This window comes from Callorhinus ursinus, unplaced genomic scaffold, assembly GCF_003265705.2.
Source record: "Callorhinus ursinus isolate GAN/ISIS: 27379988/994484 unplaced genomic scaffold, GSC_fseal_2.0 scaffold1, whole genome shotgun sequence".
Classification (NCBI taxonomy): Eukaryota; Metazoa; Chordata; class Mammalia; order Carnivora; family Otariidae; genus Callorhinus; species Callorhinus ursinus.
The window spans coordinates 52,738,753-52,760,268 of record NW_027397063.1 but is presented as its reverse complement, the minus strand read 5'-3'; the positions used below and the strand labels follow the sequence as shown (position 1 = coordinate 52,760,268).

Genomic DNA, 21,516 nt, shown 5'->3' with positions numbered 1-21,516 from the left:
TTTTTCAAAATGAACATATTAGGGGCATATTTTTGGCTAGACATTATTCAGAATACATCTTTATGATGCAGCATATATGTTTGCTGCTGTGTTGAACTGCACAGAGGAGAGAAGTGCAAGGAGATACATGATAGAAGATTTAAAATGCATTTGCGGAGGCAAATTTCCATCCTTCTCTGTAGAAAAGAAAAACACAGTAAATCTACATCAGTGACTTCGTTTGTGTTCTAGAAAGCAGCAAGCAGCCTATTAACTCCTAAATGATTCTCAGTTGAGAAGGGCCACAAATATCATGAAGGACAGAGAAACAATGCCACAAAATAATAAAACAGGAAAAGTCAAACCAAGTCTGGAAAGAAGCAGCAAGCATCCATGAAGTTAGCTTTGTACTCTCTCATGGAGAAGTTCTAAATTATCAAACATATAATTAATCCCAACAATATCTCCATGGCAGAGAAATGCATACAGACTAATAGAGACACTAAACGATGACTTCATCTGCTTATGTTCTTGAAAATAAATAGGTAGAGAAGAGAGACCTGTGGATCATGGAACTCAAGTAATTAAATAAAATTCTCATGTTAAATAAAATATTCAGTTCACTTAAAAATAATGGGATTAGGAGGTCTTTTGAACCATAGGTGAGGTATTTTAAAAGGATTCAGCTTTTCTCCTTTTAAGACTGAGTTGGCCTCTGTATACCTACTGTAGACCGCATGTAGATAATGCATCAATTTCCTGTCTATGCGTGGGTGCAGAATCCCTATGACTGACTTTTTTGACTGGAGAGAAAACGTGGATTTGACTTAGTTTGGAGAATCCAGAACATGGTATTTTAATTGTTTTGCTGTCATGCTCCTGGCTTCTTCTCGCCATCCCTCATGCCCCAGAGTGCTGAGCAGATGGCTCTACAGTTGTGAACAGGGTCTGGGACAATCTCCCTGTGGGGCAGACATAAATCTTACCAAAGGGATACAGAGAGAAGTTTGTTTGTTTTTTGCTCGATTTTTCCATTTACAGATTCTCAGTGGAATTGAAGGAGAAAACTGCATTCACCACAAAGTAGCCACCCCTTCCCCATTAATCCGTATTCTTTGCCTCTTTCTTGCAAGTTTCAGAAAGAGATCCTTTTAGGTTTTTAAAATAAGTAGTCATTTAAATAAACCTTTTTCCTTCATCTTTCTTGGAATACGAACTATGAAATTGGCTACTTCCTCTCCCATAAAATATTGAATTCATTCTGATGCACCAGAAATGCTGGTTGTAAGCCATCTTGCCAGCAGACAACATGTTTCCCTCAGCAGCCGGAACCAGATGATCCTGGCTCTGATTTCCTTGACATAACACCTGTCTACTTACCTTTGGATCTATTCACACACTTGTCACTCCTGGGAGAAGGCATTCCAACCTTCTAAGAACCTGAAGCAAACTCTGAAATCTGGTCTAATTCCTATAGCAGTGGGGCATGATTTGTATCTACCATCACATAGGACTTTAGGAAATACTTGTGAAAGAATTAATACAATTCAAAACTCATTAAATGTGCCACATTATCACTTGTCAAATTCTCAGGTACTCAAACAGATGGAGTTCTGTGTGAATGACCTTTTCCTAGACAAGAAGAAGATAATCCAGTGGGAAGTCAATACCTATTTAATTTTATTTGCCTGCATTTTTCATACTGATTGTTTATTGCCAAATTGAGTCTAACATAATGACATCCATCTATTGGATGGTAATTAGTCTTAGGAGAAATAGTGAAAATACTTAGGACTCTAAAAAATGGCATGGCAATTATTCATCCTGCATATAATCATTGTTCTTGATTGGTCTTGTTGAGGGCAATGTGGAGAATGAATGTGGATGCAGGTAGGACTGAGGTTCTAATGTTGTTGTTCTGCTCTGCCAGGTGCGTTGTAGAAGATAAGAACTCGAAGGTGGCCTGGTTGAACCGTTCTGGCATCATTTTTGCTGGGCATGACAAGTGGTCTCTGGACCCTCGGGTTGAGCTGGAGAAACGCCATTCTCTGGAATACAGCCTCCGAATCCAGAAGGTGGATGTCTATGATGAGGGTTCCTATACTTGCTCAGTTCAGACACAGCATGAGCCCAAGACCTCCCAAGTTTACTTGATCGTGCAAGGTAAGAAAAGGTGGGATAGATGGGTGGTAAGGGAGGGGTGAGAAGCAGAAAATAAACATGATGTACAAAATATTTGCAAAATGCTTTCTGAAGGAAAAAAAACTTTCAAATGCATTATTGCATTTAAGTGTCTATTTTCTCTCACAAAGGACAGACTTAAAATAAGAGGACTAAGGAGAATATAAAAAGTGCCACTGTGAGCCAGTACCCTTGATAGGAATATTGTCTCTTAGCCCTGAATATAAAAGCACATAGCAAAGCCCATATCTATTGAATAGGTTGGAACAGGGTAACAAGAACACACAGAATGCTTAGAACCATGTGAGGTGCACTTTATCCGCTGTTAGGTACTGGATGCTTTGCTGAAGGCTTGATTTTTATCTTCAGCATAAAGAATGTTACTAATTATCTGTTTTTATGATAGTAAGTGTTATTTGGAAAAAATAAAATTTCCAGAGGCCTTGACATCCTCTCAGCTGACCAGCTTTCTTTTCTTTTTTTTTAAATTTTATTGTATTATGTTATGTTAATCACCATACATTACATCATTGGTTTTTGATGCAGTGTTCCATGATACATTGCCAGCTTTCTTTTTAAATTGTATCTCCATTTAATGGTATGTTATTTGTGAGCAAATCGAGTGACCAGGATCTGCAAAGTCATTGGGGACAATCTGCTTCTAGATTGGGGTTCCCAAGGTCACATCTGAGTCATGGTTTTATAGGATGAAAACCCTAAGTGGCATACGCATGCCCCAAACTATAGCTCTCATTGGGTCCCTTTCCCCATAATTGCAGAATGAGAACAAAGCTGATCAGCTGCACAATTTTATTGCAAGCGAAGTCAAACCACAAGCAGTTTCAATCCATTTATCAGGAAAGATCTAAGCACTAACAAGTATTAGGGCTGTTTTCATGTATTCTTGATTTACAATTTTATGTAAATTAAATGCAAATTAGCCATGGCCTTAGGGCTTCTGTCAGGATTCCAATGCAGTCAGTGTATGGGAAAGTTTGACTGTAGCTTCTGTTAATGTGTTATGGAATTGATTATTGCAGCATTTAAATTATTGCTCTCCCAACTTCTCTGATTAATAGATAGAAACTGGAGTAAAATACATCAGAGACTGCCTGGTCCAGAGGTGATTTAGTCATGTGACCTCTATCTTGGTCCATTTGTAATGGCTGACAGCTTCATTTTATTGCTTGTTAAAGGCATGTCTACTGACTTGCAAAGTTCCAGTCACAGTCCAGGCATAGAATGTTTTCCTTGTAGTTGAGTACAGAGTGCTAGAGCTCCATAACATGATACTTCAGGGCTTGGATCTCAGGCAGTCCATTATAAATGTGTAAACATAACCAGAGATGTGTAAACATGCAATTGGGTTAATTTACCAGCTCCCTCAAAAACACAAGTATGACATACATTCTCTCTCTCTCTTTCACACACACACACACACACACACACACACACACACACACACCCCTCCCTCAAAACAAAAGGAGAAGTTCTACCCCATGCAATGGCAGAAGGAGGGGAGGTAACTAGTTTTCTTAAAGCCCCTTATCTAATGACCAGCTCCATATTATATTATGAGATTACTACACAATTTTTTTAACAAGAATGAGAATTCTCTTTTTTTTAAGGTTTTATTTATTTATTTGAGAGAGGATGAGAGTGAGAGAGGCAGCACCAGCGGGGTGAAGGGCAGAGGGAGAAGCAACCTGTTTCTAGATGAGGAAACAGAAGTTCATTAAATTTAGGTTACATGCTCAAGGTCACATGAAGAGTTGAAGGAGTGAGTAGTTTGGAGCCAAGCAGACCAAGATTCAAATCTGAAGCATTTTCTACTGGAAGGGAAATTTGTTGTTATGACTTTAAAAACTACCATATTTATATTTAAGTCAGCTCTTAGCACCAAATGCCCCAAGCCCTCTCCCCTTTTTTTTCTTATTTATCTATATGCATTTTAGTTACGAACTAAATGTACTAATCCTGAGAGGGTTAGAGCTAGAAATAAGTTAGATCATGCTTGCATATATTTTCATGCCATGTTGGCACAAGTGAAATTAACTTAAATTTAACTAACATGAAGTTAAATTTAATAACTTCATATTAAGTTAAATTCAATAAATGAGTATTAAGTGATGGAGAAGAACCTACTAAGTGCCAAGTACTGTTTATTCTGTTGGTAAGCCTTCAAGCTTCTTCTAACTGGTTTAAGAATTGAATTGACAAGAAATAGATTAATAGGAGAAAAATCACATTTAATTTCATATATATGGGGATCCACAGAGATATGAGATACCAAAGACAGGCAAAACGAAGTATATATATCATCCTGAACTAAAGAGAAAAGGCTGCTGGTCTGGGACTTCAAAGGAAAAGGAAAGCAATTCACAGGAAAATGAAGAAGAGTAAATGTTTGTGAAGCAAATGTTGCTGAGCCATCCAGAAACAAGGGGACATAGGGAGGACTTTGATTAAACAGTGCTTGCAAGGGTCCTCCTTATCTACCAGCTCTGGTTCATATTATAATGTAATTATTTATGGTGATGACTCTTGTTGGAGCAGGTCCTCTATCTAAATTCTTTTAAGCAGTTAGGGTTAAGGTCAACATTTCTTCCTGAGTCTTTGGGCCTTGATTATTTTTAGCTCTAAATAATCTGCATGCCAAAGGTACAAATCTTGGGGCAACTCTTTATGAACCCCTACAGTTCATTTTCCCATTTGATTCTAATAATATTATTATTAAGTAGGTATTAATAACTTTATTATAAATAGGCAAAAGCTTAAAGTTCAGAGACAATAAGGAGCCTGCCCAAGGCTGCCTGTTGGCTTAGGACAGGGTTTCAAACCCACATCTGTGTGATTCAAGATACTATTGTATTTTTTTTTTAATCACATTGCTGTGGAAGAAAAAATGAACAACAAAGCCTATACTTGTAAGAGAGATGAAGAAAGGATCTTCTCCTCCTTGAGCCTAACTCATGAAGGCGTATTAAGGAGAAACTGCAGCATGCTTCACAACAACACTTAGAGGGTTTGTTAAGTTTTAGATTGGTGGGAACTTCCCAGAATTTCTGATGAAATAGATCTGGAGACTGGGGCTAAGAATATGCATTTCTAACACATTCGAAGGTGATAGTGATGCCACCGATGCAAAGACCACACTTTGAGAACCACTGCTCTAAAAGAACTGTATACCTTAGGAACATCAGAAGAAATATTCCTGTATAATTTCATTATTTTCAGATAGTGTCACACCCCCAAATGCTCCTAAAACTAATCTCACTGGACATGAGACAGGGAACAGGTAGATTGAAAATACCTTAAATTTCCACAGTAACATTTTAGGCCCTCTGAGATTGCTTACCTAGCCTAGTCCTGTGGAAAGAAAATCTCCTCTCTTCCCAAACTGTCCATTTTCATGTATCAAAGCTGAAAAAAAAATGGTTGAGACACAAAACTGTTCTAGGCTTCAAAAATCTCACCTGTATAAATTTTTAAGTATTTGTACCCCCTCATGTCTTTCATGTTTCACTTTCCCTGGAAGCCTCCTTTCCTTTTATATGTATTCCCACCACATTAGTGACTGTTTAACATCTCCAATATTTTCTCTCTGTTTTTGTCAGTTCATGAGGGTCATTACACGTAAAATATCCTGTGTTGAAATAAATATGCTACATGGTTCACTAAACTCAACCTTTAGCTAAATGACATCTCTACACACCTTCCTCATGAGGTACACAAGTGAAAGTTTTGCATCAGCCAGTATACAAATCAATAATGATCTCACAAAGTCAACATTTTTGTTTATTGTACTTGTCAAAATGTAGATTCCTGAGAACCACTCCCAGAACAATTGAACCAAAGTCCCTGGAAATATAGCCAAAATTTGCAAATACATTGTGTTCTGCAAGGCAATTCAGATGCATGTGAAAAACCAAGAACTACTGTTGTAGGGATCTAAACCATTAGTGAGGAATTTGCTCCTGCCTGCCTGTTCATTTTCCTGTATGACATAGCATCAAATTGTATCTAAAGCCCTGTGGAGCAGGTACTAGAGCCTTATAATAGAAAAATAAAAAATAAAATAAACCTATGTCCTTATTGAAAACAGATGTTTTTGAGTGCTGGGAATAGTGGCCTCAAAAATGAGATTTTTTAAAAACTATAACATTAAGAATCTCCATGTGTATATGAATACGAAGGACACCCTAACATGACAGGATTTTTTAAAAGTGAATCTTATTTAAAAATATCTTATGCAGGAGCACCTGGGTGGCTCAGTCAGTTAACCACCGGATTCTTGGTTTCAGCTCAGGTCATGATCTCAAGGTCATGAGATCGAGCCCTGCATCAGGCTCCGCACTGAGTGTGAAGTCTGCTTTAGATTCTCTCCCTCTCCTTCTGTCTGTACCCCCCCAATTGCACTCTTTCTCAAATAAATAAATAAATATATAAAATCTTTATAAATAAATAAATATCTTATTCACCATTCCTTGCAACATTTATCATATTTTCAAAATTTTATTACATTATTCTTGTGCCCAGTACTCATACTAGAATGGTAATTTCCATGTTGAGTCTTTTGTTCTCTTTTTATTCTATTCTAATTTGGTTACCATTGTTGTAGAAATGACCTAATCTGCTTATAATAACATTGGAGAACTTTAAGAAAACATTTTTGGTTTTTGAAATGTATTTCTAAATTAATATTTAAATTTCACTATAATATTAAAGAGAACCCCAGACATTTTTCTCACCACTGTGACGCAAGTCATATGCATAGATTCTGAGAATCTAGTACAAGTAAGGAAATTTATTGCTTAATTACCTTAATTAAACCAATATAATTATGGAAAAAATATGAAAGTGGGACTTCTTGTAAGATCATATTTGGCCTTTTATTTTTTCAAATCTACATGCCTAAAAAGCCAGATTTCCTGTACCTCATTAATTTAACTTATTTTTATTATTTATTTTTTTTTAAGATTTTATTTATTTATTTGACAGAGAGAGAGATAGGGAGAGCAGGAACACAAGCAGGGAGAGTGGGAGAGGGAGAAGCAGACTTCCTGCTGACCAGGGAGCTCAATGCGGAGCTCGATCCCAGGACCCTGGGATCATGACCTAAGCTGAAGGCAGACACTTAACAACTGAGCCACCCAGGCGCCCCTGTACCTCATTAATTTTAGAATATCCATATTGACTTACAATTGTTATTCTATAGATTCCCTTCTAATTTAAAAATTGAAAACTCAAATGTTAGGAAATACAAAGGTAATTTTTTTCACGAATACTGTCAAGAACTTATTGTTTCTAGGATTTAAATACTTAGAAGCATTTTAAGTCCTATTAATCATTCCTAATTCTGACCTGAATGTATTACCCAGAACTCCAAGCAGGTGTCTATTTTATCTCTCTTAATCTGTCTTTTCTTTCCTTCTTTCATTACTGTATTTCCCTTTTATCCCATTTTATTTTCCACAGTTTTAGTTACCCACAGTCAACTGTGGTTTGGAAATAGATGATTCTCCTTCTGACATATAGTCAGAAGGTGAATAATAGCCTAACATCACAATGCCTATGTCATTCACCCCACTTCATCTCATCACATAGGCATTTTATCATCTCATATTATCACAAGAAAAAGGGTGAGTACAATACAATAGGATACTTTGAGAGAGAGAGACCACATTCACTAGCTTTTATTACAATATATTGTTATAGTTGTTCTTTTTTATTATTAGTCATTGTTTTTAATCTCTTACTATACCTAATTTATTTATTAAACTTTATCATAGGTATGTATGTATATATAGGAAAAAACACAACTCATATAAGGTTTGGCACTATCCATGGTTCTAGGCATCCACCACTGTCTTGAAATGTATCTCCTGCAGATAAAGAAGGGGACTATTATACTTCCTTTATTCCCCTTTCTCTTCCATCTTTCTTCTTTCCCTTCTTTAATCAGCATCGTGTTGCACTGATTATCTTCTCAGTAACTTAACATTGCCTACAAAATTTCATATATAAAATATTTGTTAGTGCTTCTAATTATACTTAGCCTGGAGTTCTTCACATATTTAATACAATAAAATAAAGAATTTTAAATCTTCTTTAGTTGGATTTGATCTAGGCTTAATTCTGTTGATTATTGAAAATCCTAATGATTAACTGGAATTCTCATTTGGAGTTCATATGCTGAAATCTACTAATTTTCCTACTCTTCAGCTTAATTTTTCAGACAATAGTCTCTTGATTGGCTATTAAAAAGCCATGTTCTGACTTTAAGGACATCACTATCCACATCAGCAATCAGAGAGCTAGTGTAATAGGAAGAAGTGACCCTTTAGGACTAAACTATTTGAGATTATTTTGTTGGAGAGGAAAAATTTTTATGTATCCTTCAAAGTTCTTCTTGAGATTCTTCTAAGAATCATATTGACATGAGACAAATTAGGAGAAAAACAAACAAAACTTTAATAACATGTATACCTTCTGTATACATGTGAGAGACCCAGGAATACTGAGTAACTCCCCAAAACGGCCAAAGCCATCACCTTAAATACCATCTTCAGCTAAAGACAAAAGGTGTTGGAGGTGGGGAGTCAGTTGTGGGAGCTTACCAGGAAAAGCACAGTAAACAAGGGTTAAGATTGTTGTACAGAGCTAAGTCATCGCTTTCTCCACTGACAAGAGTTTCTAGATATTTAGAATCAACCCCCTCTTCCTGGTACAGTAAGGGAGACACCCTCACAAATGGACAATTTCCTTATAAATGTAAATGTCTTTTACAAAAGGGTAACTTCTTCTCAGTTTTCAGAGATTCTGTTATGTTTGCAGTTTTAAGTTAATATTCCACTTGTGGGAAAGACTTAAAATTTTATCTAAATCAAGCCCATCCCCCCAAAATTAATTACTGTCTCCAAGCTTTCTATATGTATCTGCAGTCCACCTTTTAGCTATCAAAATAAATCAACTATTTATGTCCATATACTTTCTATTCTAACTTGCATTTGTCCTTCTTGAAGTTGACAAAAAATAAGGGACTAGAGACAAAGTTATTTTAGAACTCAGAGTTGGCTCAGTGTAAAAATCCCGACTCCATGAAAAGAAGAAAGCTACCTGAAGACAGAGACCAATAAATGATCGGCTATATTCAAATCTTGAATCATTATACCATTACAACAATTTTAACACATTATGGTCAGAATTTTGATGGTGATCAGGAAGAATTTGGGAGTGGGGATTTATTCCATTTTGGAACTGCATATGCTAGATGATTTAACTGTATCCAGTCTATAATTGTTTTCCTTAGACTTATATAATATCATATGTGACAACTGACAGATGGGCTAGTTTTTACACAGATATTTTACCTATCAAGATAAGGATAGCTACCCTTTCTAGTATTTTTAAATAATACTGTAATCTACCCTAAATTGTCATCATCTATAGCATTTATGTTTTCTATACATTACCAAGAACAAATGAACAACCCTCCCAAAAGAAACCTGTGTACTCTTAAAAATATTAAAGGCAACTTTTTGAAGTCATATATTTAACAGTCAAGAAAGATATTAAATGTATATTAAATGTATATCAAAAATATATATAAATATATATGCCAATATACCAAGTGCTTTCATTGTTTTCAGTTTGCTCTAAATAGGTAACATTTATTTTTGGACAAGGAGATGATTTGGGTTGTCTTTAAAATTTGTCAAGTCTTAGGTCTGCTTCAGTGACAAAGTATACAAAACATAATAAGGCCCCTTTCCTTGTTCTCAATCAAAAAGCTAATAGGCAAGCTCAAGTGTAGTGGAAAAGCAGCCCAGTCTGTGCCAGGGCCTACCCAAATGGAATACAAACACTACAGGGACCAGGGCTCACAAAAAAAGGACATCTGAGTGAGGAGGCAGTCACAGAGGATTAGGACCTTAGCTACATTCAAGAAAATTGAGAAAGTAAATATATTGAGGTTAATGATAACCGATTTTTCATTGCTGGGGAAGAAAAGTATAAATATGGAAAGGGGAGAGCTAAAATGAACTGAATGGTATTGGATCAAAATTGGAGTTACTCATGTTTATTCATGAGTCTTAACAGAAGATAGATGACAGATAGATGATAGATAGATAGATGATAGATTAGATTAGATAAATGTATACATATGTGTATATTTTCTAGCCTTGCCTACTGAGAGGGCCTCAGAGCACTTATAACTCAGTAGCAGTGAGCATAGCTAGCATCCAGATGTTGGTTTTAGAATATCACTCTTAACATAGGCAGTAATTTCTTTGACATCAACCATAGCAACATTTTTCTAGATATATCTCCTAAGGCAAGGGAAACAAAAGCAAAAATAAACTATTGGGACTACATTAAAACAAAAAGCTTTTACACAGCAGAGGAAACCATCAACAAATCAAAAAAGGTAACCTATTGTTGAATGAGAGAAGATATTTGCAAATGATATCCAAAATATATGAACAGCATATACAACACAACACCCAAAAAACAAATAATCTGATTTAAAATGGACAGGGAAACTGAATAGACATTTTTCTAAAGAAGATGGCCAACAGACATGAAAAGATGTTCGTCACCCATTATCAGGGAAATGCAAATTAAAACCACAATGAGATATGACTTTACATCTGTCAGAGTGACTGTTTTCAAAAAGACAAGAAATAACAAGCGTTGATGATGATCTGGAGAAAAAGGATCCCTCATGTACTGTTAGTACAGTACATTGTAAATTGGTACAGCCACTGTGGAAAACAGTATGAAGTTTCCTCCAAAAATTTAAAATAGAAATACTGTATGACCCAAATTCTATTACTGGGTATTTACCCAAAGAAAATGAAAACACTAATTTGAAAAGATATATGCAGCCTTATGTTTATTACAGCATTATTTACAATAGCTAAAATATGGAAGCAGCCTAAGCATCCATCAATAGGCAAATGGATAAGAAATATGTTAGATATATATATATATATATATATATATATATATAATATTATACAGCCATAAAAAAGGATGAGATCTTGCCATCTGTGACAACATGAATGGACCTAGATGGTATTATACTAAGTGAAATAAGTCAGACTGAGAAAGACAAATACCAATTGTTTTATTGGGGTAGGAAAACTCTTGTACTGTTAGATGCTAAAATATTTTGTAAAAATAAAATTATCAAAATGCTGTATTTTTGGTTTAAGAATGACCAAATCGTGGATATAGATGAAATGTATAAAACGCTACCACATGTAATTAGAATGCACATGATCTAGATTTATTTAAAATCATGGAGAAGGTATGATTATTCAACAGATGGTTTTGAATAACTAAAGAAAAAATAGAATTGTATTTTTGCTGAAAAACCACTCATGAAAATTAATACCACATTTTTTAAAGACTTAAAAGTAGAAAATCAAGGAAAAGCTTGGGGGAACCATCAATAAATATGTACCATAAAAGAGTGAGGAGGACTTTCTTAATATAAAAGCAAGTGCAAAGAACACAAACAAAAAAAATGAATAAATTTGACTAGGTATATATAAATGTGTAAAATTAAGGGAAGTGATAAAGTGATTTTAAAATAAAATATGTAAAAAATAATGCTTTAATGTCACTGGTATATGATTACATGTCAACAGGTCAATAAAGGGAGAAAAAAATATCAATACAGAAAATAGGACTAAAATTCATCTAAGGGCATAAAATCGCCAGTTTACAAAAGGACTCGTGGATATAGCAAACATATGAAAAACTGTGAAAACCTCACTAATAATCAAGGAAATGCAAAGTAAAACAGCAATAAATTATTATTTTTTTGGACCAGTAATACTGGGAAAGGGTTAACAAAATGTGGCTAGCCTGAATTGGCAAGTCAGTATGAAAATTGACACTTTTCTATCCCCCTTTTGAGAGTGTAAATTAGTGGAAACTTTGCTAGGGTATTGTGGGGATGTCTATCAAAGTTTTAAAACATATTTGTATCATTGACCCAGTAATTCCACTTCCATGAAAATCCTTTGAAATGCAAACAGATTTTTGTACAAAGTGGTCATCACCAAATTATTTTTAAAGAAAAGTATGAAAACCCCCTAAATATTCAGAATAAGGAATGAGGAGTTTAAATTAAGGTCATTTCCTAAGCAGAAATACGACTAGCATGGACATGAGAGTAGCTGCCAGCACTCAAACCTCTCCCCTATGTGTAGAAGCTTTATCCTTTCAGTATTGGGGTACAGATATAACCCCCCAGTGTAAAAGCAGAAATCAAATGCAAACACCCTCAAAACTACGGCTCGGACAGGAGATCCAGGCCTTGAAACTTGTACCTGCCAAAGACTTGGAATTATTAATAGATATTATTGATACAAGAAACTTGAGACCAAAAGAGTCTATTTGGGTAATTGGTGGCACTTGTGAAAGTGAGTTTATATATGGCAATACCTCTATCATTGAGGTTTCACTAAGGCCTGGATTGAGAGCCATGTTGGCAATGGTGAAAGCTATAGCACCTCATGTTCAGATTTACCAGCAGTCATGTTCTTCTCATGATTTTTTGGCACTATTTTGGTTTTCGCAGGCTTCCCAGTGATACTGTGAGTTGCAGTGAGTTCCTCCTCTGTACAAGACAGCCAGAGATGTTTTCTCTTTCTTCCAACTAAAAACTCTTGAGTCACACAACTAAGCAGCCAGCCATTGACTATCATGCTTTATAAAACATATTATTACATGATAAATGTTTGCTATATATGGTTAAGTGAAATGGTAGGTTACAAAAAAGTACAATCCGTAACCTGAATTTTGTAAACTATAATAAATGCACACACCATAGGCACTCATACATCCACTGGAAAAAAAGAAAGAATGAAATATGGCAAAATTGTTTTTACAGTAGTTTTTTGAGTGTTTTCTATATAGGTAAATTTTTATGTTATTTTGTTTCCAATTGTGTGTGTGTGTGCTTGTGTATCATCTTTGGAGAATAGCTTTAAAATTGTTAAAATAATAATTATGATTACTGAAAGGACAGACTTTTAGAAAAATTTTCAGAGAGCACAATTTCTCTTTAGTGCCTTCTACCTCCATTTTTTTGTTTGTTTGTTTTGTATTTTTCTCCATCCTTCCATCATTCCCTTTCCTGAGTGCTTCTCTATTTTTTTTCTTTTTTCCAGAGTAGAAGCAAACTCATAAAATCATCTATTCTAAAAATGATAAGGCCTTAATTTCATATGTCTTGCAAAGATACATTCTTTCTAAAGAGATATTATAAAGATAATGCTAAACACATACACATGCACGCATGCGCGCGCGCACACACACACACACGCACACACACATTACAATGTCTTGGAGAGGAGGAACAAAAACAGAGATTTCATGTGAAAAGACCTTGTCAGTCCTCTCAGATTGAGTACAACTGTAGAATAAACAAGTTTTTGTATAAATTTCTAAGTCCTATCTTGATTTCAAAACAAAACAACAACAACAAAAAATAAAAACCTCTCTAGATTTTTTTGGATGCTGCTTTAATATTGAATTCATTTGCCTATCTATCCAAGCTGGAGCCCACAGTCTCACATTTAAGTGGTCTCCTTCTTGGCACCCTAAATTCAAGTCTATTTGATTTTATCTTGTTTTGACCTCTTCTGTCCCTAGCCATGGGCTAACTCCATATTCTTTTTCTCTGTCTTATCTAAAGGTTGCTAGGAAATGGGATATCATAACATTTTATTGAGTACCCTATGAAGTCATGCTAATCTCAGCTGAGTCCTCATGCTTTCTAGAAATCTCTGTTCATCACTGACGGATTTTCAACTCAATTGCCTAAAACATTTTTTCCTAATCTTCCTTATTCTAAGTTTACTACCTTCCACTGTTCCTCTTTTTAAAGTGCCAATCTGTTTAGAATTTTGTCTATTTATGCTCTTTAAAAAAAAAAGTCTATTAGATACACTGCTAATAATTCTCTCTCTCTTTTTTTTTTGCAATCCCTTTTCTTCTTATGTCCTGAAATAATGCCCTTAGTGTTCTGTCTCTCAGACTATGTCAACTTGAAATGTTTTAGTTGTATGATCTTATTTCTCTATGTTTCATCAGAACCATCCGTGCTTCTCTTTCCTTTTCAAATTCTGTCCATTGATGACCTCATCTTTAATGTAACATCTGTACAGTTTTATTCCAAGGCTTTGTTGCCAGCCTTTCCATTGGCAGGGGGTGGAGTAGAGAATCCTAGTCCAGAAATATTTCATGAGCATTTTTTTCAATCTACCAGCCACTCCTTGTTTATTGTGCTCAAGTCAAAATTAACCACTCCCTCCAAAGCATCTCCCCCTCTTCCTTCTGATTTCCTTTTTTTAAGATATTTTATTTATTTATTTGAGAGAGAGAGAGAGAGAGAAAGAGGTTGAGAGAATGAGTGGGAGGAGGGGCAGAGGGAGAAGCAGACACCCTGAGGAGCAGGGAGCCTGACGCGGGACTCGATCCCAGCACCCTGGGATCATAACCTGAGCCGAAGGCAGACTCCTAACTGACTGAGCCACCCAGGTGCCCCTCCTTTTTGTCAATAATGGCACAATTGATCTCCCTGAAAGAAAGACTATTTCTAACTTTTCATTCCCATCTATCCCAATCTATTTCTTCCATTCAATCAGTCACATGTTTTTGTGAATCACGTTTTCTACATTCTCTAATTTAGTACCTCTTTCTCATACGTTTTTCAAGAAAAGTGGTATCTCTTCCTCTTATCTTTCTGTATTCTAAATTGGCCTGAATATCACCTCCAGATATTTGTGAAATATAGCTCTGATATTAACATTCCTCATCTCAAAACTTTCAACTTCTCATAACTGTGCACAGAATAGTCTAGTTCTGAGTGATTTTTCCTCAACATATTGTTCAAAACTACCCTCTTCTTATGTGCGTACTCTGTAACCTAGATAATTAAACTCTTCCCCAAAATTGTGAAAGTAGAGTTAGCCAGGCATGTAGTATGATAAAGAGGATTCCAGGTGGAATAAGGCATGTGGCCAGCAGGCTGGAACATGATGAGCAAGGAGAGATGGGAGACAAGAGGAGGCTGCAAAGATACACAGATCCTTGCAAGGTATGTTAGGGTTTTATTTTGCTTTGGTTTTTGGAGGATGTGTCTGGGTATTTTAAGTGTGATGGAAATCAATTGAAAATTTTAAGCAGGGGATTAACATGTTCGCATTGAAGTTTTAAAAAAAAATCACTCTACACATTCTGTAGAGTTATTTCTCTGTCATGACTTATTTAATTGTACCATCCAGAAGCAAGCTCTCTCTTCTGTAATACTAGAAGCATTTTATCTCTCTCTGAACACATATCACTTTCTACTTTGTCACATGGCTATTTGAATACACATATTATCTCTTCTACTAGGAAAAGCACCTAGCATGCACAGACTGTGTCTTGTTTCTCTTTGAAACCACACAGGACTTCAGAAAATAGTAAGTTCAGAAAATACTGGATAAAGGATCAATAGTCTTACTTTCTAACAATAACATCCAGGTTCTTAGTGGAGGGTGAAATCATATAAGGAATGTTCACAGTTGATGAAATCTTAGTCTATAATCATTGTGATTCATCATCACCCTAACTTTGTATGGAAGGAGCAAATCTTTCTAATTATCTGTACCCTATTCCCTCTATCTTTCAAACAGCAATAAATCTCATCAACTTCTTCACAATGGTTTAGCAAACATCACCCAACTAATAATTACTAAATATTTTAAGTTTTCTCAAGAAAAGTAACAGTTTTCTCTTTTAATATCTGCTACAATGAGAAAAATATTAAATCTGAAAGATAAATTATTATTTTCTACTACATATCCAGTCACAAGAGCCGTACCAGGCCTATGAGTTAACAAAAAATGAGAGCATTTCAGAAGTCTCCAAAACAGAAAAGAGGAGTAGATATCTCTTTCCTGAATGCTGATTGGTTGCTGAACAAATAACGATTTGTGGCACATTTTAATTATTCTTCTGAATGAAATGGTTCATGGAAGGGGGAAATGAGATTACTCTTTAACATCCTGAAGCATCTAAAAACCTATGTAACTTTTATTGATCTGCTCTCTGCTGGATAATCCTGCTATTTAAAATTGATGACATATTAACTTCTCTCAGAATGCCTCTAAGGTTGTAAACCATTCTTCATTTTTTGTTGAGAAGTAAATTTCTTATTCATGCCCCTCCCATTAAACAAGTTTCCATAGACTTTGGGAATACCACAAATTTGTCAGTATCACTCTTATTTTTTCATCCTTCTCTCCATTTTACTTCCATTTTATAATCATGTTTGATAACTTGAGAGTATAGAGTTTTTTGGGACAGAGTAGTCTTCAAGAGTCTCTGAAAAAAAGATGAATAAACTACCCATCTCTGCACATGGTTCATTACCCAGCAGAATCTTTCCTAAAAGTTCTTTAATAAAGAGAAACAAAACATTAGCTTGATGTTTCTGTTTGTTTTGTTTGACAGGGGATGGAAGGGACAGTTTAGATTTTTTTAAATAGCAAGATACAGGAAAGGATATGTCCAGAGAACAATAAACTCCCTGTATCTCTGACTCAGATCAAATTCATAACAACTTATTTCATCACCTTAAAAGGAAAGTTATTTGAGTTACACTGCATTAAAAGGGGGAGAAAAACCTGTTCAAGAATGCAGCCTGGCCAAATGGCCCTTGATTGATGGGGCAGCAACAACCAGGGGGTATTTGCCAACTCACCATTGCCAAGTCCTCAGAGTGATTTTGCTGCTGTGACAGCTGGTGTTCTCTATTGGAAGGCTGTGTCTGTATATATCTATGATTTGCATATTTATATACCCTGGCTGCTGTATGAGGTCTGCATTTCACAGCAGTGTGCGTAAGCTATGCAGCCTTGCTGCTTTAGTGCCTCTGGACATGGGATGGTAGAATTGATTTGGGTAAAATTAGAATTTTAAGGTTTTGCAGGTTAGCCAGTAATACCACATTTTTTTTTTCATCTTCCTCTTCATCAACTTTCAGTAATATTTTTGAAGCATCTCTGCATGGGCTACCATTTGAGGCAAACACATTATATGTTCTCTAGGAGGGTACAAGCTCAGACATTAAGACATCATACACAGATAGAAAGGATGACATCAAAGGAATATATTTAGTCAAGTTGAAGCCTAAAGAGGGAATTGTGGGACTTATACACTGAAGGGAGTTACTGATGCTTTTCCCTAAGTTGATATAAGAAGGTAAGAATTTCTCTGTAAGGCAGATATGAACTCAGCTAAGTCTTCTCTTTCTAAATAGTAATACCACAGAGTTCCTGGAATACGTGGGATTTCCCCTGTTATTTGGAAGATCAGTTACGAAATGTGGAAAAAAATGGGGGAGGTTCTGGAGGAAAAGAATACAAAAGTTTGAAGAAAATAAGAGTTGGATCAAACAAAAAATGACTATGTGGAAATGAAGTGATTTTAAGAACAAAGAGAGTGGTTAGGTGATTAGAAAGAAATATATTAGGGTGGAGGATGTCATACAAAGAATTTTGAAGGTAATTGATATGAATATTAGTCTTTGCTCCCTGTGAGATTGAAAGTCTTTTAAGGTCAAATAGCATTATTTGGGTAAAAATGATGGGTGGGATATCCAGTGATGGAAAGATAATCAATCTGACGTAGGATATTTTTGAAGTCGGTTTCCAGAAAATAGTAGTATCAGAAAGAAGATATCCAGATTACAATTCTAATGGATGAAGAGAATGGGGCAATGTTTTTAAACAGGTAAAGATTGTAATATCTGGCAAAAATATTCAAATTGTGTCAGAAAACAATACAGAGTTTAAAAGTTAACTTAAGCTTTCTTCTAAGCATGCTTCCACTCAAGCGGTGTGGAGTGTTATGGTAAAGCACTAGTTCTCATTTTGAAGAACCTACCGTATGTGTCAGACATTCATACACCTACAAACTTCACACAAACCCTCTGGAGTGAGTATTAAAAGCCTGGTTAAAGATGAGATAATGGGGGCAGAGAAAATTAAATAACTCACCCAGTTTCACACAATTAATATGTGGTAGTACTATGATTCAGACTCAGGTCTGTCTGATTCCAGAAGTCATTTGCTTATTTGTTTGCTTGTTTTCCTAACATGCTGCTTCCTTGGACACAGAGGAGCAATATAAAGAGAAAAAGAGCAAACAGTTCTCTTGGGAATATTTAATTTGAATTAGCAGGGAAATGGCCATCTGGAGATGTTGCTTATACAAAGTACTTGCTGGGTTTGTTCTATGCATACCTGTGAAATATGCAGTGTTAGGTACCATACCTATTTGAGGAATGGTATGGATAAATGACTTGATTATGTTAAGAAAACTAGTTCATGTCAACGGTGTTGCTGAAAGTGAGTGTGATCCACATGCCCTATCTGCGTTTATTCCAAGTTACCACCTACTGGTACAATACCAGTCACTGGAACAGCATTTTAATTGCCCTGCACAGCTACAGCAAACAACAACTATCACAACTATCAACCAAATATAGAAAACAAAACTGAATATATAGTTCTAAAAAAACTAGAGATATAACTGCTTTTGAGGTATTACTATGTCACGAAATAATAAATATCATATTTTTTAAAGTTTTTATTTAAATTCCAGTTAGTTAACATACAGTGTAATATTAGTTTCAGGTGTATGAATCTAATTGTTTTTTAATCATCATTATTTCTCTTCTTATTTGGATTGGCATGGGCACAGTTTGGACCGACTTTCAGCATACTGGTTGTATAGTCCAAGTGAACAGCTGTTCACAGAATCCTTTGCTGGCTCAGTCACAAGCTGCAAACTGAATGCTATCCACCCATCTACAGGAGACATTGTTGTTGTTTTTTTCTGCATGTGTTTTCTTTTAAGAAATATCTATCAAAGTGCTGATGCTGAATCTTATTCTTATGCATCAGGTAAAAGTCTATCTGAAAACCAGCTCATACACGGTAACTTTTTAAAAAATATTTTATTTTTTAAATTTTTATTTTATATTATCTTAAAACTAACATTTAGACTATCAGACTAAGGATCTGCCAAAATGCCATATGTAGCCATAAAGATTTACTACATAGTGGCTTAAAAGCATAGGTTCTAAGGTCCAAATGTATGGTTGATATTCCAGTCTGATTCATTTGCTAGCTATGTGATTTGGTGCAAATTATGTTCTCTTTTGTGATTGTGTTCCATTCTCTGTAAAAAGTGAATGTAACAGTAACACTTATACTTGCGTGTATGTGTGTGTGCATATTGAGAAAAAATGTAATCTAAAGTCTTTTTCACATTACCTGATATGTAGTAGATGCTCAATTAATATTAGTTTTTTTTTATTTTATTTACTTTACAAACAAGTTAGCTACACCTGGGCTAGTCTATACTACTTTTTCATATTAAGAAAACTGAGGTTTGTCAAATCCAAAGATTAGGATGCTATAAACAGATATCCAGATTTAGTGTTTAGATTAAATTGGACAAATTTACTCTAATTTCTAGGTGGTTATTTGTACACACACACACACACACACACACACACACACACACACTGCAAACATAAACAAACATGTACAGACACAATGAGTATTATAAAAATAATGAGATTAATTTATAAATAATATGAGTTGTTTATAAACTCAAATTATTTTTATCCTTCAAAATAGTCCACTCTATTTGAGTGGTATCTTCTTTGAAAGTTGTAATCTGTTCACCTTTTTGGAAAATTTCTTGTTTACTGATAAATTTATAAACAATAAGAATTTTTGTTGGGGCACCTGGTTGGCTCAGTCAGTTGGTAGAGCATAGGATTCTTGATCCCAGGGTTGTGAGTTCAAGCCCCACATTGGGTACAGAGATTACGTTTTAAGAATTTAAATAAAAAAAAGAAGAAATTTTGCTACTTTACAAATACTTATTTTTTTAATTTCTTTACTGAGCACAGTATTACCCAGCTCAATCATACTCTTTAATTATTAATGTTAGGATTTTGTCTTGGTGAATAAATATTTGTTGCCTTAGTACCAGGGTACCAAGATCTTAGGAATCACTTCTCAAAATAATTTCTAGAAACATTTTGAACAATAATTACATTATTGAAGTAAAGATATATTTTTCTAAAATAAAATTCCTGAAAAGCTTATAGATAACTCTGCTATACTTATATTTTATTAAAAAAATAAAAGTAGCTAAAAGAAGAAAGTCGTTCCGTGAGCATAATGTAAACATACTAGATATGTCTGTGTCAACTCACAATCAGACATACACACAAATTATATCCATGTACCATAATGAAATAAATTCCATTTTATGGTCTCTATATTTAAAAAAAGATAATATTATTGATGATATTCTACCATTTCAATTCAGTTAGATAAGAGAAGGGAAAATAGTGGCTGTTAATAAAGCTATAAACCATTATTGATGTTATACAGCCTGACTCCCCCTTTGGGCTGAATGTTCTTATTCCTTGGTAGTTATCCACAAATGGCACAAGCTGAACACATATGTCTAAGATGGAGTTTTTCAAGGTAATCCAAACCATTCATCAGGAAAATATATATTTAAGAGTCATAACTAACAGGGTGATCTCCAGATGCCAAAAATTAAGGGAAAACACACTTAGGTGAACAGAAGTTAAAAGTAGAAGTCCACGGTAGTAGCACTACTCGTCAAGTGCCAAGACACCCTATGAAGAATGGAATTGATAGACTGGTCTTCACACTTAAAACTAGGAGCTAGGAAAGATCTGTCACTAAGAAAACTAGCTGTGGAGTAATTCCACCTCCCTGTTCAAGGACCTAAAATAGAAATAGTTCTGAATAGCATCTGGAGTTGAGACTAGAAATCTACCCATACCTGCATAGGTCTTTCTAATTTTCAAACACAGAAATAATTTAAAAGTAAATAGATATCGGGCTCAGGATTACCACATTTTGTTATTGTTTATTCCAAGTGTACATAAACATTCAAAACTAACGATTATCATATATCTCCAGCAAAACCAATCATGAGACGGGGTGCCTGGGTGGCTCTGTTGTTTAACTGTTTGCCTTTTGCTTAGGTCATCATCCTGGGGTCCTGGAATTGACCCCGGCATTGGGCTCCCTGCTCAGTGGAGAACCTGCTTCTCCTTCTCTTTCTCCCTCTGCCTTTCCCCCTGACTTGTGCTCTTACTCTCTCTCTCAAATAAATAAATAAAACCTTAAAAAAAAATCATGAGACTACCCCATAGGGGATATCTTTGACCTAGCACTTCTTCTTTCAGGTAATAATTTCCATTCAAGATGAGTTTGCAGGTTTAAA

At 35.2% G+C, this 21,516-nt stretch overlaps 1 protein-coding gene across 1 annotated transcript in view; it reads left to right on the top strand.

The window, feature by feature from the left end:
- LOC112826432 (limbic system-associated membrane protein-like) overlaps positions 1-5,462 on the top strand; it is a 335,729-nt gene extending 330,267 nt beyond the window's left edge. The window contains exons 2-3 of the mRNA XM_073898388.1: positions 1,910-2,142; positions 5,398-5,462. Coding sequence (XP_073754489.1) covers positions 1,910-2,142; positions 5,398-5,462 — 298 coding nt within the window. The remainder of the gene's footprint in view (positions 1-1,909; positions 2,143-5,397) is intronic.
- The last annotated feature ends 16,054 nt before the right edge of the window (positions 5,463-21,516 follow it).